The 12977-nt window shown below is 39.2% G+C and overlaps 1 protein-coding gene across 1 annotated transcript in view; it reads right to left on the bottom strand.

Annotated features, from left to right (window-relative positions):
* Positions 1-12977, bottom strand: part of LOC107663052 (phosphatase and actin regulator 3-like) — a 35985-nt gene that overhangs the window by 8317 nt on the left and 14691 nt on the right. The window contains exons 2-3 of the mRNA XM_016453203.1: positions 4548-4709; positions 131-286 (exon numbers count right to left, since the gene is read on the bottom strand). Coding sequence (XP_016308689.1) covers positions 131-286; positions 4548-4709 — 318 coding nt within the window. The remainder of the gene's footprint in view (positions 1-130; positions 287-4547; positions 4710-12977) is intronic.

Genomic DNA, 12977 nt, shown 5'->3' with positions numbered 1-12977 from the left:
GGTACTATATATATATATATATATATATATATATATATATGTGTGTGTGTGTGTGTATATGTTTTATTTTCAGTAAATATAAATAATTATATATAATTAATTATATATAAAAATGATAAAGAGCACTCACCAGTAGGGAGATTGTCTTGCTCTGAGCTGAGGTACTCCATGCTACTGATGCTAAGAATGGGCCCCTGAGACCCAGGTAGCCGGATCTCAGCATCGGAGATGCCCTGGATGGGAGAGCTGAGGTCTGGAGAGTTAAGTCCACAAGCCAAGGCCACATCTGCACACAGAGGAACAGTGTTTTCACACTTTCAAGTTTGCATTAGATTGCTCAACTCACAAACATTCATCAACACAAGTTACGCAACATATACATACGCATAACCAGTTTCTTTCACACTAGCTCCATCTGTGCCATCTTCTGGCTGACATGATGTGGGTACTGTAGGTGTTTGTGACTTTGACTTTGAGATGTTATTTGAGATCTTCATGGGGGTGCTAGAAAGTGAACAGCTATACATTTTGCTGATTGTAAACCTCTGGCTCTTGATTTCTCCAAATTATCTCTCCAGTTATGCCAGGGGTTCACGTGTGCTGTTCAGAAGCGTCATACAGACACAGACCTAAATTGAAGATTTACGTATTTGAATTGCATATAAAATTGACATCCATTTGGATTAGTTAAAACATAAACAAACTAAAAAAAATAAAATTAAGTGATGCATATTTATCAGTCATACATAAATATTTTTGAATGTAGTTGCAACTTTACTTTAAATGAAATGGTCAGTCCAATAACAGATCATGAACACCTGCCATGTTTTCCCAATAGAACAAAATGTAAAAGATATTTACACAATAAAAATGCATGCTGATCACTTCATTTGCTATTTGGATTGGTGGATTTGAACCTGGGTCCCCATAAACACTAAATATATATCATTAGACACTCACATCTTACTCTTAAAGAGTATTTACTCATCCTCATCCAAACCTGTATGACTTTCTTTCTTCTGCGGAGCACAAAAGAAGATATTTTGAAAAATGTTCATACAATGAGGGTCAGTGGGGTCTAGAACAACATTGGTACCCACTAGCTTTTATTGTATGGACAAAAACAGTTTAAACATTTTTTCAAATATCTTGTTTTATGTTCCACAAAAGAAAGAACGTCATACAGTACAGGTCTGGGATGACATGATGGTGAGTAAATGGTGATGGAATTTTTGGGGGAACTATCATTTTTAAAGAAGAATTACTAAGAAGTGAAAAGTTACTGGTTTCCCTCTCCAAAAATGGTGACACCTTTGATGTTTGTTTTCAAAGGATTGACTTTGCCTGCTCTTTCCCAATCTCAAAACCATCAGACATCCTCCCTCATTCTCTGCATGCTTCTAATATCATTTGTGTATCACTTCCTCCTCTAACTTTGACTGGATGATGATATTGTCTCATTATGTAACTAAACTGTTTCTAAAGCTGTCTGCTATCAGTACACTCATTTCATGCTTGATTAACAGATCTCTTACCTCTGGCACTGTTCCATTAGAACTAAAAACTGCTGCTGACACCCTAATTCTCAGGAAACTTTGTCTATGTCCTTCTGTGTTAAATAATTACAGACCTATCACAAACCACTGCTGAACAGAGCTGTTGCCTCTCAACTACTGCTGCACCGAGTTTCTTATATTCTATACAAGCCTTACTAGGCAGAATATTGTCCTTTACATACAGTAGCAGGGACAGATCTCTGTGGGGCCATAATTGACCTCCTCCTTTTTGCTGAATCAGGGTTGCTTAATATTCAACTCTTCTGGACCTCAAGTCTTATTGGATTCTGTCATTTAGATGCTGGCATCACTGACACTGGAAACTGTCAGGATTCTGGACTGTCTGTGTTGTGTTTTTGCTCCCCATGTGCTCTGCTACCTAGTTTTCCCGTGTGTGTGTGTTTGATTGTTCATTGTTTCCAGGTGTGTCTCCTTATTAGTTTATCCTCCTCACCTGTCTGCCCCTCGTTATCTGCCCCATTTAAGTTCTAGCCTGTGCCATTCTCCTTTGTCCGGTATTGAATGTTCATCTTGTGCTACATGTGTTCTTGTCTGCCCTGTATACCCCGTGTTGGAAGGATTAAAGACTGTTTCGTTTATTCCTCGTCTTCATCGTTCCTCGCCATCACAAATTATGACAGAATACCGGACCCACAACAGTTTAAATTGCGTGTTTCCCCTCCGTTTTGTTTCTGTTTTTCGCTCAGTGTTTGTTTTTGTCCTCCCGTTGTTTCCCTTATGGATCCTCCCGCCCGCCCACCCTGAATACATCCTCCTCCTGCTGGAGCAGGGGGAAAGATCGCTCGAGGGTCATACCAGACTGTTTCTGGCGATTGCCCATCTCCCCGCCTACCCGGACGACGCGCTCTGTGCGTTCTATGACGCCAGCCTCAACCCCACGTGCAGAGCGCCGTCGTCCGAAGATGGCCCTTGAGCGGAATTCGCCGCATTTGTGGAGTGGACACTGGCGAGACGCAGATCCGCCTCCTGCACCGCGGCTGAGGGTGAGCTGAGTATGGCGTGGCGAAAGTGCCAAAGCGAAGAGGGCTCCAGTCCCCGAATCCAGTCCACAGCGCCCTCCAGTGCCAGCTCCTCGTAAGCGCCCTCAAGTGTCCGCTACTCCTGAGCGCCATCCTGTTCCCTTGTTCAGTCAAGAGGGGGCTTCCGATCCAGAGTTAAGCCCTGAATGCCTGGAGATGCACAAATGACCCCCCTCCCACCCGCTCCTGCCTCCTCCACCGCTGTCGTCTGGCAACCCCTCTGCTCGCCCTCAGCCCACCATCAATACGGTGCGAGCTTCGCGGGTCTGCCATCCTCCAGCGTCGCCGTGGCTGGAGAATCCCTCACCTCTGCCTCCAGCCTCCGAGGCCCGTAGACCCAGCAGCTCCCCCTCGGCTCATAGCTCCCTCGCCTCCACCGTCACCCATCAATCCACCAGCTCCACCGGGCTCCCTCGTCCCTCCGGCTCTGCCTTGGTCGGGTGTCGACCCGCCATCACCTCAGGACTCCGCTCCTCCGGCTGCACCTCGTTTCTCAGTCCCACCGGCTCTATTTGGGCTCCTTCCTAACGCCAGCTCCACCTTGGACCTCTTTCTCCGGCTCCGCCACGGATCTCGGCCTCCGCCTTGGTCGCCAGAGCCCTCGGCTCCACCCTGGCCCCCCGGATCCTCGGCATCCCCCTGGCTCGTTGGCTCTCCGTCTCCGCCTCGGGCTCTTCCACAACCTGCTCCGCCGCCGTTGGTCAGCCCCCTGGAGTCGGCGGCCATTTCTCCTCCATGGCTCTTCCCTCCGTCGGCTCCACTGTGGGCCGTCATTATGGCTGTGGCCTGGGTCCAGCTGGACTCCTCCTGCTCCAAGCCCCTCCTGTCTCCTCCCTGGCTCCTCCCTCCATCATCTCCTTCACTTTCCGGGAGGGGGCGTAATGTCAGGATTCTGGACTGTCTGTGTTGTGTTTTTGCTCCCCATGTGCTCTGCTACCTAGTTTTCCCGTGTGTGTGTGTTTGATTGTTCATTGTTTCCAGGTGTGTCTCCTTATTAGTTTATCCTCCTCACCTGTCTGCCCCTCGTTATCTGCCCCATTTAATTTCTAGCCTGTGCCATTCTCCCTTGTCCGGTATTGAATGTTCATCTTGTGCTACATATGTTCCTGTCTGCCCTGTATACCCAGTGTTGGAAGGATTAAAGACTGTGTTTACTGCGAATTCTCCTGTGTCTCCTCGCTCCTCAGTGTAGTACCACCGTGACAGAAACTCTCCTCTGGTTCTGTCCTTCAAAGACTTTCTCCATCCTCCATCAATCCTGTTATCTGTGGTGTTCCCCAGGGTTCTGTTTTAGGTCCTCTTTCTTTTAGCCCAAACTAAGTTAATGTCTCTATAGATATTAGTAAAGTGCTAGTTAAGGGTGCACTGATATTAAAATTCTGGCCAATACTGATAAGCCGATAATTATTTTCTTGTTATGGCCAATAACCAATAAATGGTCGATATTAAAATGTAATTATTGTCTAAATAAATTAAAATTAAAACACTAATTTTACCACAAGTGAATTTAGGCATCACAACATTATAATGTGCAGTATGAAAAAATGGATATTCATTTTGAGATTAGCTAAAGATTACATTCAGCAGTGAAATTAAATAAAAATGAGCTATTAAAGACCTACCTATCACTCATAGCCATCCATATATTTATGGCCCACAACCTTTATAAATTTGTTAGTTTTGTTTTCCACTTTTATTACACTATTTTGTGTCACCCCACATCATTGAATAATTTCCCTATTCATAAATCTCTGTTAATTGTCTTTATGAATTGGAAATAAAACAATATTTTTTATTACCTTTTTTTATAAAAGGTACTTTTACATTACTCGACACTCAAAATATTTCATCAAACACATATTTGCAAGTTCATTTGTATTATCAACATAGCCATGTTTTCAGTAATAGGCTAAATTAAAATAAAAGTAAAACAAAGCCCAGCTTGTCTTACCTGTAGAGCTCTGCTTCAGCTTCTCGTTTTTCTTTTTCCTCCATTTCCACGGCCTGAAAATACGCCCCAGTGTGGCCAGCTTGCTGTGGCGCCGGATGGGAGGGGTGTGGACTCCACTCACCAAACAGCTGGAGCACAGCACCTTCTGCTGCTCCATCACATCTGTAACACACAAGACAGACTGGAACCATCAGCATCTAGCAGTGACATCCAACGGTACGACAGATGATACTGATTTTGAAAGATCCATGAGACTGAAACTGGCTGCTTCATTTAGAAAAGCACCTAATCTGATTGGAGCCATGTTTCAGTGGATTTATTTGTCTAAGCCCATTCTGCTCATTTAAAACTACAGAGCAGATTAAAAACAGACTGACACACTAATCAACCTATGGAGAGAGTCAGATGAACTTTAAAGACCCCACTGAATCAAATTTGAATGTTTAATTTTTTAGAATGTTTAGAAGCACTTTAAATACATATTAATACTTTAGAATTATTTTATTTTATTTTATTTTATTTTCAAGGTACATTATGGGCTGTTCATTAAATGCAGACACTATTGTTGTGTGTTGTCACAGGATCAACTCTGGATTTCTGAATTTCCTATTTATTTTAGAAGCATTTTAAATACTTTAATACTTAAGCAATTTATTTTATTTTTACACTTACTGCTGTTTGTCGTCACAGGATTGACTCAGGGTTGCTGATTTTCAGACTTATTTTTAGAAGCACTTTAAATACTTTAATAATTATGAAAAATTAGTTAGTTCTAATAAAATCTAATCAATCTATCTATCTGTCTGTCTGTCTGTCTGTCTGTCTCTCTCTCTATCTATCTATCTATCTATCTATCTATCTATCTATCTATCTATCTATCTATCTGTCTGTCTATCTGTCTGTCTGTCTGTCTGTCTATCTATCTGTCTGTCTGTCTGTCTGTCTGTCTGTCTGTCTATCTATCTACAAAACTGCCTGGACGAATGGTCAGTCCATCACAGGGATTTTATTGTTTTTCAAAAATGTTTTTATTTTATTTTTTTACAATTTTTTTTATTCAGGGTACATTATGGGCAGTTCTTTTTGTGCAGGTTGGTCATATTTTATAACAACATTAGGAAAATCTATTATATATGTAATTATAAAGCTTTACATCATTATTAACATAATTTTAAATAGTGACATACAATTGTCATGATACTATAAATTACATATATTCATAAAATTCATATTTGAATTATGGATGGGATCCACAAATGATAGTAGTTTTTCTGTTTTGTTTTGTGGCTTTTAGTTATATCCTTTAGCTATGAGGCTATTTATGTGCTTGTGTACTGATTTTAAATTTGCAGTCTTTCTCGTCAGGGAAAACAGACCGGAAATTATGTCATTTCCTGCTTAAATGAAGGCAATTACATAGCATGTACCTCTTAGAACTTTTCTATTATTTGTCTATACGAATTTCCTATTATAGTCTTTCAGTTTTGAGCTTACAGTTTTTCTCAGTCGCTTTGGTGCATTTCTCACAGTGTTACAGTAAAGATTTGCCATATTTACTGTAATTTTACTCTGCACCACACAGGATTGCAAGACAACCTTGCAGAGGTGGAAGAGGGCCCCTTTTTACTCCGCAACAAGAGGAAGCCATTGGTGCAATGGTGATTGCAAACAATGCCGAAATAGTGATGTGAGAAATGCACCAAAGCGACTGAGAAAAACTGTAAGCACAAATACATCTGCCTACATGAACACACACACACGCACCCATGCGGCTGTGAATAAGTCAGCAGTGGTTTATCGTCAAAGAACAATTGCATATTTTAACATAAAAGCCTCTACAACACCAACAGCAGCATCATATCCTCCAGCAGGCTAGATCTAATCCTTTTAAATATTCACACGCAGGAAAAGCTCCATTCATAGAGCAAATGAGTCAACGCTCTGCGAAACACTCTGTTACTGAAATAGTGTAGTGTGGGCAGCGAGCGAGTGCCATCACAAACCCAGAGGCGCCGCACCGCGCCGCATGCACGGAGGTCCTCTGATCATTGACCACATAAGAAAAGAAGCGGGTCAATCGACTGAGCATCTCTGCCCAAGTAACCAGCAGTATAAGGAATCCAGGTCAAGCCTGAAAACTGTGTTGCGCGGCGAGTCCTCAAAGCCAGGGTCAGCAAAGCCTAGCTGTTACTATGGTTACTGCTCCCCCAGATGCAGCAGCAGCAGAGCAAAGCCCCGTCGGAGGCAGAATCCGAGCGCTGTACAAGGGGCTGCCACTGTCTTACGAAAGGGAAGATGGGGAAATGGGCAGGGGAGGGGGGAACGGGGGTCTGTTGCTATATGGAAGCGCTGTCAGAAGACCTCCAGCAGCCAATCAGGGCCCGGCCTTTCATAACATATAATATAAAGCACACTAGCCTTACAAGGGGCTGGCATCACGCTGGACAATCTGTTGGAATGGAAAACAGAATAAAAATGCTAATTTATGGAATATTAGCTAATATCAACATATCGGTGGGTGCAGTAAGAGCGGATGTTTATCTGTTACACAATGCTATTAAGAAGTATGGTTATGAAAGCAGGAGAAGTTTTAAAAGGAGTAGTAATTATTATCCAGTACATCTGACAATATTTGAATGAATATCTGTGCAGTTATTCATGAAGTAAGCAACAGGAGAGCAAAGCAGCACAAATGCCTGCATGCTGGCTGTGCGCCACAGATGCCCAATATCTCAAAAACACCTGCCAAAACCACCGATATAAGACTCTGAATGAGCGAATGGATATATGTTATGCATACAAAGTGTATTAATTCTACAATCATTATAATACAATAGAGGACAAAATTACAGTGCAGAACACACCCACTTTTATTGTAATAGCAAATAAATAACAGTACTGTATGTCAGGGTTATTATCGTAAAGTAACAACTAAAACTAAAACCATTAAAAAAAAAACATTTTTGTTACCTGAATCAAAATAAATATTTACTGAAATAAAATAAAATATTATTTACTGAAATAAAATAAAACTTATTTTATTTCAGCTAGTGGCCAAGGCAACATTTCTCATTTTTGTTTAGTTTAACTTTAAGTACTAAAATAACTAAAACTAATAAATAAAAATGAATAAAAACTATATAGACATATTTTGAAAAAAACTATTAAAAATGACAAAAACACACAACAAAAATACTAAAACTTTAACTAAAATGAAAGTGAAAATACAAAAATAAAATATAATTCCAAACATATTGACAAAAACTATAATAGTGCATCGGCGATACTAAAATAACACTGGTTTATATTTTTATTGAGACTGAAGCAGTCTTAGTTCCAGGCACTACTATTGTAGAACACATCCCGATACATAAAAGATGATAATAAAATCAAATAAATAAATAAAAGGGAGATCATGTTAAGTAATCCTGCCTGGTTTGATTTAGGCTGCTTTAGAAGTTCATATCCTTTTTATCAAAGGCGTTTATCTCTGTCACAGCGCATTACAAAACACTTCAAACATGATTTTAAAGAGGTGGATATCTGTTCGATTAACAAACCCAGACAACAAAGAGACTGAGAGACACTACAAGCTTCCTTTTTAACACTGCAGATTGGCAAATAATGCCTATAGCTTTGTCAGAAAATTTACACGCCTTTACACCTGACATTAATATGTGCTTCATATCTGGACAAACTTGTTTGATTCCTGTTCATTTTCACCGTAAAATAAGTATAATGAACTACGCAAAAAGCATTTCGAACGTCTCCAGCGTGATTTATAATACCCAAAAAATCAACAAGTTCAACCCTTATGCATGTTAATATTTGAATATCACAGCATCAATGTCTGTCAAAAAATAACGTGCACAATACACGGAAATAGTACAAGCATTACTTGGAAAATCCACACTAGCGGATGTTTTGACTTTGACTGTCATGAAGAAAGAGAAACTGGCAGCCTGAGCAGCTTCATCGTGCTGTCTGTCAGAGACCGTAACGTACGTAATACATGAGTGTAAATTTGTTCTTCACTCGCTGAAATTGAAAGGTGATTTTATAAAACTTATATACTTATTTATAAACGCTTGATCACTATCTTCTCAGTTGTTTAAATGATTAGGCAGTTATGAAGGTTTGATAAAATGCTGTTTAATTTTCCAATAAAAGATTATATATTTTTTACATGATTTGTTACATTTAATTACCCTTTATCAGATTTTGAGCAGAATAATGTATCAATGCCATTCTGGATTAAATATATGAGAGGAATTAAGCATCAAAGAAAACATGTGTCTATGTCATTCCCAAGAACATCCTTAAATGGTCCATAATACCTCATATATGTATGTTTTTAATACATACATCTCAACTCATACATTTCCAGCTCAGGCAAAATACTCTGGAGAATATAAACCTTTTATATCAAACAAACAATTTCAAGTTGAAATTCAGTTTGAACCTCTACACTCAGATGTGATGGATGCCTTATTTAATAAAGCTCTTTGGCATTGGGAGAGGCTTTAAGTAAATGTATGTAAATGTAATGGAGTTGCTTATGGTCTGTCCTCTGAGGCTTGTTTTGGAGATGCTGACCATATAAACAGGCAGCGGGCAAACCCCATTTGTCTGCAGTAGATACTGAGAGCAGTTACTGTAATGTCACCCCAGAGATGAAAGTGAGAGATTGAGAATATTATTCAATTCATCAGTGACTAAAGATGCAATCATAGCAGACACATGTACGTGGGCCTCATTGTAAGTGGTTGGGCCGGGGGGGCTCCATATTAGGGGCTAGTTGTGCTGTTTAGGGCTGATCTGAGACCAGTTTTGTTTGTTTTTTTACAGCCAGTGTAAACAGACACAATATTCTGTTGCATAAAGAGGCCCTATACAAAGATATGAGATCAGACCTGAATTTTCTTGTTCTTTAATTAAGGGAATTTGGTCTTTGATCTGTGTTCAGGGCTAATTCAGGGCTACTCAAGTTCAAGACATTGATGCTTGCATATAGAACAGCCACAGGCTCAGCACCCGCCTACTTCCACTCACTACTACGAATCTACATCCCCTCCAGAAGTCTGAGACCTACCCTTACCCCTAACCATAGCCCATAACAAAGACATCTCAAACAATGTCATCTTTGCATTAAAATTACATAACTGAGCGAATGACACTTAATGACAGTTGTCATAAACATGCATAAAAAACCTTCATATTCATGACATGTGTCATGTCATGATTATGAAGGTGTCATGTCAGTCTTATGCACACCCCTTCAAGTAAAGTGTAACCCTATTGATATACTGTATACACTACCGTTGAAAAGATTGGGGTTGGTCAATTTTTAAAAAATGTTTCGTTGGCTCACCAAGGCTGCATTTATTTGATCAAATTGCAGTAAAAACAGTAACATTGTGAAATATTATTACAATTTAAAATAACTGTTTTCTATGTTAATACATTGTAAAATGTAATTTATTCCTGTGATGCAAAGCTGAATTTTCAGCATCATTACTCCAGTCTTCAGTGTCACATGATCCTTCAGAAATCATTCTAATATGCTGATTTGATACTCAAGAAATATTTATTATTATCAAGGTTGAAGAGGTACATTTCAGTTGTCCTGCTTGTAACAGATCAAAGAGAAAGAAACAATATCATTTATACTGGTTCAGTCAATTGGTCAGAGAGAGTCACAGAGTATGAAAAGTAAACAAATATGCTTTTGATCAACCAAACAGATCAATAAAAGCATTTACGACTCACAAAGAATCCAACATTTTTTTTTAAAAGAGATGTTTGTGTACATATTCATAAAATGATAGAAAACCAGGCACATAACCAGGTACATATAAGTCTTATCAGTATGAAAATACAAGCAGTCAGTTTTCAGAAATCATAAGAGCAGGTAGTTTAGTGTGAGAAATGAGCAGTTCCGGTCCTCCAACAAAAGAAACCCCATAGTTTACCCACTGGCTCAACAACTGTGCAGCCATCTGTCAGAAGACAACTGCCTGCGGTGTAGCCTCCTCAAGATGCTAAAAGTGGAACAGACTAAATAACAAGTCTCTGACGCGGCTTAAAGGGACTCGAGACAGCTCCGAGCTTTGGCCAGTGTTGCTTAGGAAAAGCAACAGTAGCTTCTGACATCAAGCAGACCGCTCTATTCTCTGTCACATCTAAGGCTTGACACTGACTTACAGGACCAAGCTGTGATGATGCAGTCTCTGTGAAAAAAAAAAAAAAATTGCTGAGCGGTAAATGAAAACGGAAAATTCCAAACAATGCATGCTGGGTATGAGACCATGGACATTGTCCTCTGAATACACTCTAAAAAATGCTGGGTTGTTTCAACCCAATGTTGGGTCAAATATGGACTAACCCAACTGTTGGGTTAAATTTTGGTTACATTTTTAAAACCAAAATTTAACCCAACAGTTGGGTTAGTCCATATTTGACCCAGCATTGGGTTGAAACAACCCAGCATTTTTTAGAGTGATAGGAATCAGTTGTGTAAACTTTCATTTTTCTTTTTTTTTCTCTGTAATATAGAGCTGAAGGTGTTAAATTTACTCAAACAGCTCTCCTAAGAAATATGAACCTTTCAAGGCCTCATGGTCAAATCCTCAGACAGCAGACAAGGATAAAGTCCATTTCACACTTTTAAGAGCCTCCAAAGTTAAAGGGATAGTTCACCCAAAAATGAAAGTTCTGTCATCCTTTACTCACCCTCATGTCATTCCAGAACATTTCAACTGTTTTTGTCCAGTCAGTGAAACTCCATTCAGAGGGGTCTAAAACAACACTGGACACCTTTGGAGACATTTTTAAAAGTATCCACAGAAGAAATAATTTCCTATGGGTTTGTGACCACACGAGAGCACGTAAATAATGACAGAATCGTCTTTGTTGGTGAACGATGCCTTTAACTGGCTTATCCTAACCAGCCAAATATTGACCCACTGCACTGAGTCTCATTCTTACTACTAAGCAGAAGAAGAAATATAACTGTTCCTCAAGATTCATTTATGCAGCTTAATTTACTTCCTTAACTGACTTACATTCTTCATTACATTACTTATTCAGACCAGCATTTAACTCTGGATATCTGTCTGTATCTAGTACTTGTAGTAAAGCAAGAGAATGAATATGATGATGAATATGTACCCATTCAATGTTCTTTCATTTTTTTCCCACAATTTCTAAAGAAGTCAGTAGTGATTTAAATTTCTTGGTCATGATTTATGTCACAGGTCAAGTTCAGGTCACCCAGCTCACCATGGCTTATATCACTGAATTTGTGATGATAGTCTTACTTGAAAACTCCAAGCTTCATGCACCTTTAGGCAGCAAACCCTGACAAATCAGACATGTTAATGTTTAGAGATTTTCCATTTATATTCATAATCCATTTATATTCATATAATGACCTTCGGTGCTCACCCTCATGACCAGCTTATCAAGAACATCTTTAATCTGTAAAATGCAGTCTTTTCAGATAATATTCAGCTACGATCAGGTATACATCAAAGTCAAAGTCAAAGTCACTTTTATTGTCACATCACCACAGCACACGTGCCTTGGTGAGTGAAATTCTTGGGAGCGTGCTCCAGACAGTGCAGAAACAATTTACATATAAACATACAGACCTCAACAGATGACAATGTGCAATATGCACATACATATAGTCAGTACACACAGTGTACTATTAGACATACTTACAGTTAGCACTACACATTATACACATCTGGATAATATACTGTGTGAAATTACTATTTACCAAGTGGCTTTACATAGTTTATATAAGCTGAGCATTCTCCTTAAAACTGCACCAAAGACAGTCTCAAAAATATACAAATTCATTTAACCAAGTGGAGCAGGTCCAAGCTGGTGTGATTGAGTGGAGGCGGGGACTAATTCGCATATTCCTGGGACCATGTACACATTAAATGAGGTATTGGTGTAAATTTATATAGACCAATTTGGAGCAGATGTCACAGTTACGTCACTTGCAGCTGCACGCGCATAGTGGTTGCAGAAAAACACTGGGAACAAGTGGAGGTAAATGGGTAAAATCCATGGAATAAAAGAAAAAAATATTTTTGTGCCTTTTGATGTCAAGATCGGAATGCAAATAATTTTTATAGAATACTGTCGTCATTTGAAGCTAAACGCAGACGTTTAAATGGACATACTATGGATGAAAACTGCTATGATTACTCTACTTTTAAAGCATAAATTCGATTTAAACAATAGGTCTACATAATATTCACATATGCTGTTCATAGGGGACGTATTGTATTATATTAGCCCTACAGTTACAGCATGAAATATTATTTAAACCTATTAGAAATATTATTTAAACCTTACTATTAACATTTTTACATAACATTTATTTACTTTATCTCACAATTCTGACTTTTTTTT

Source organism: Sinocyclocheilus anshuiensis, unplaced genomic scaffold, assembly GCF_001515605.1.
Source record: "Sinocyclocheilus anshuiensis isolate Anshui unplaced genomic scaffold, SAMN03320099.WGS_v1.1 scaffold2161, whole genome shotgun sequence".
NCBI classification, from domain to species: Eukaryota; Metazoa; Chordata; class Actinopteri; order Cypriniformes; family Cyprinidae; genus Sinocyclocheilus; species Sinocyclocheilus anshuiensis.
This window is presented reverse-complemented; position numbering and strand designations above follow the sequence as displayed.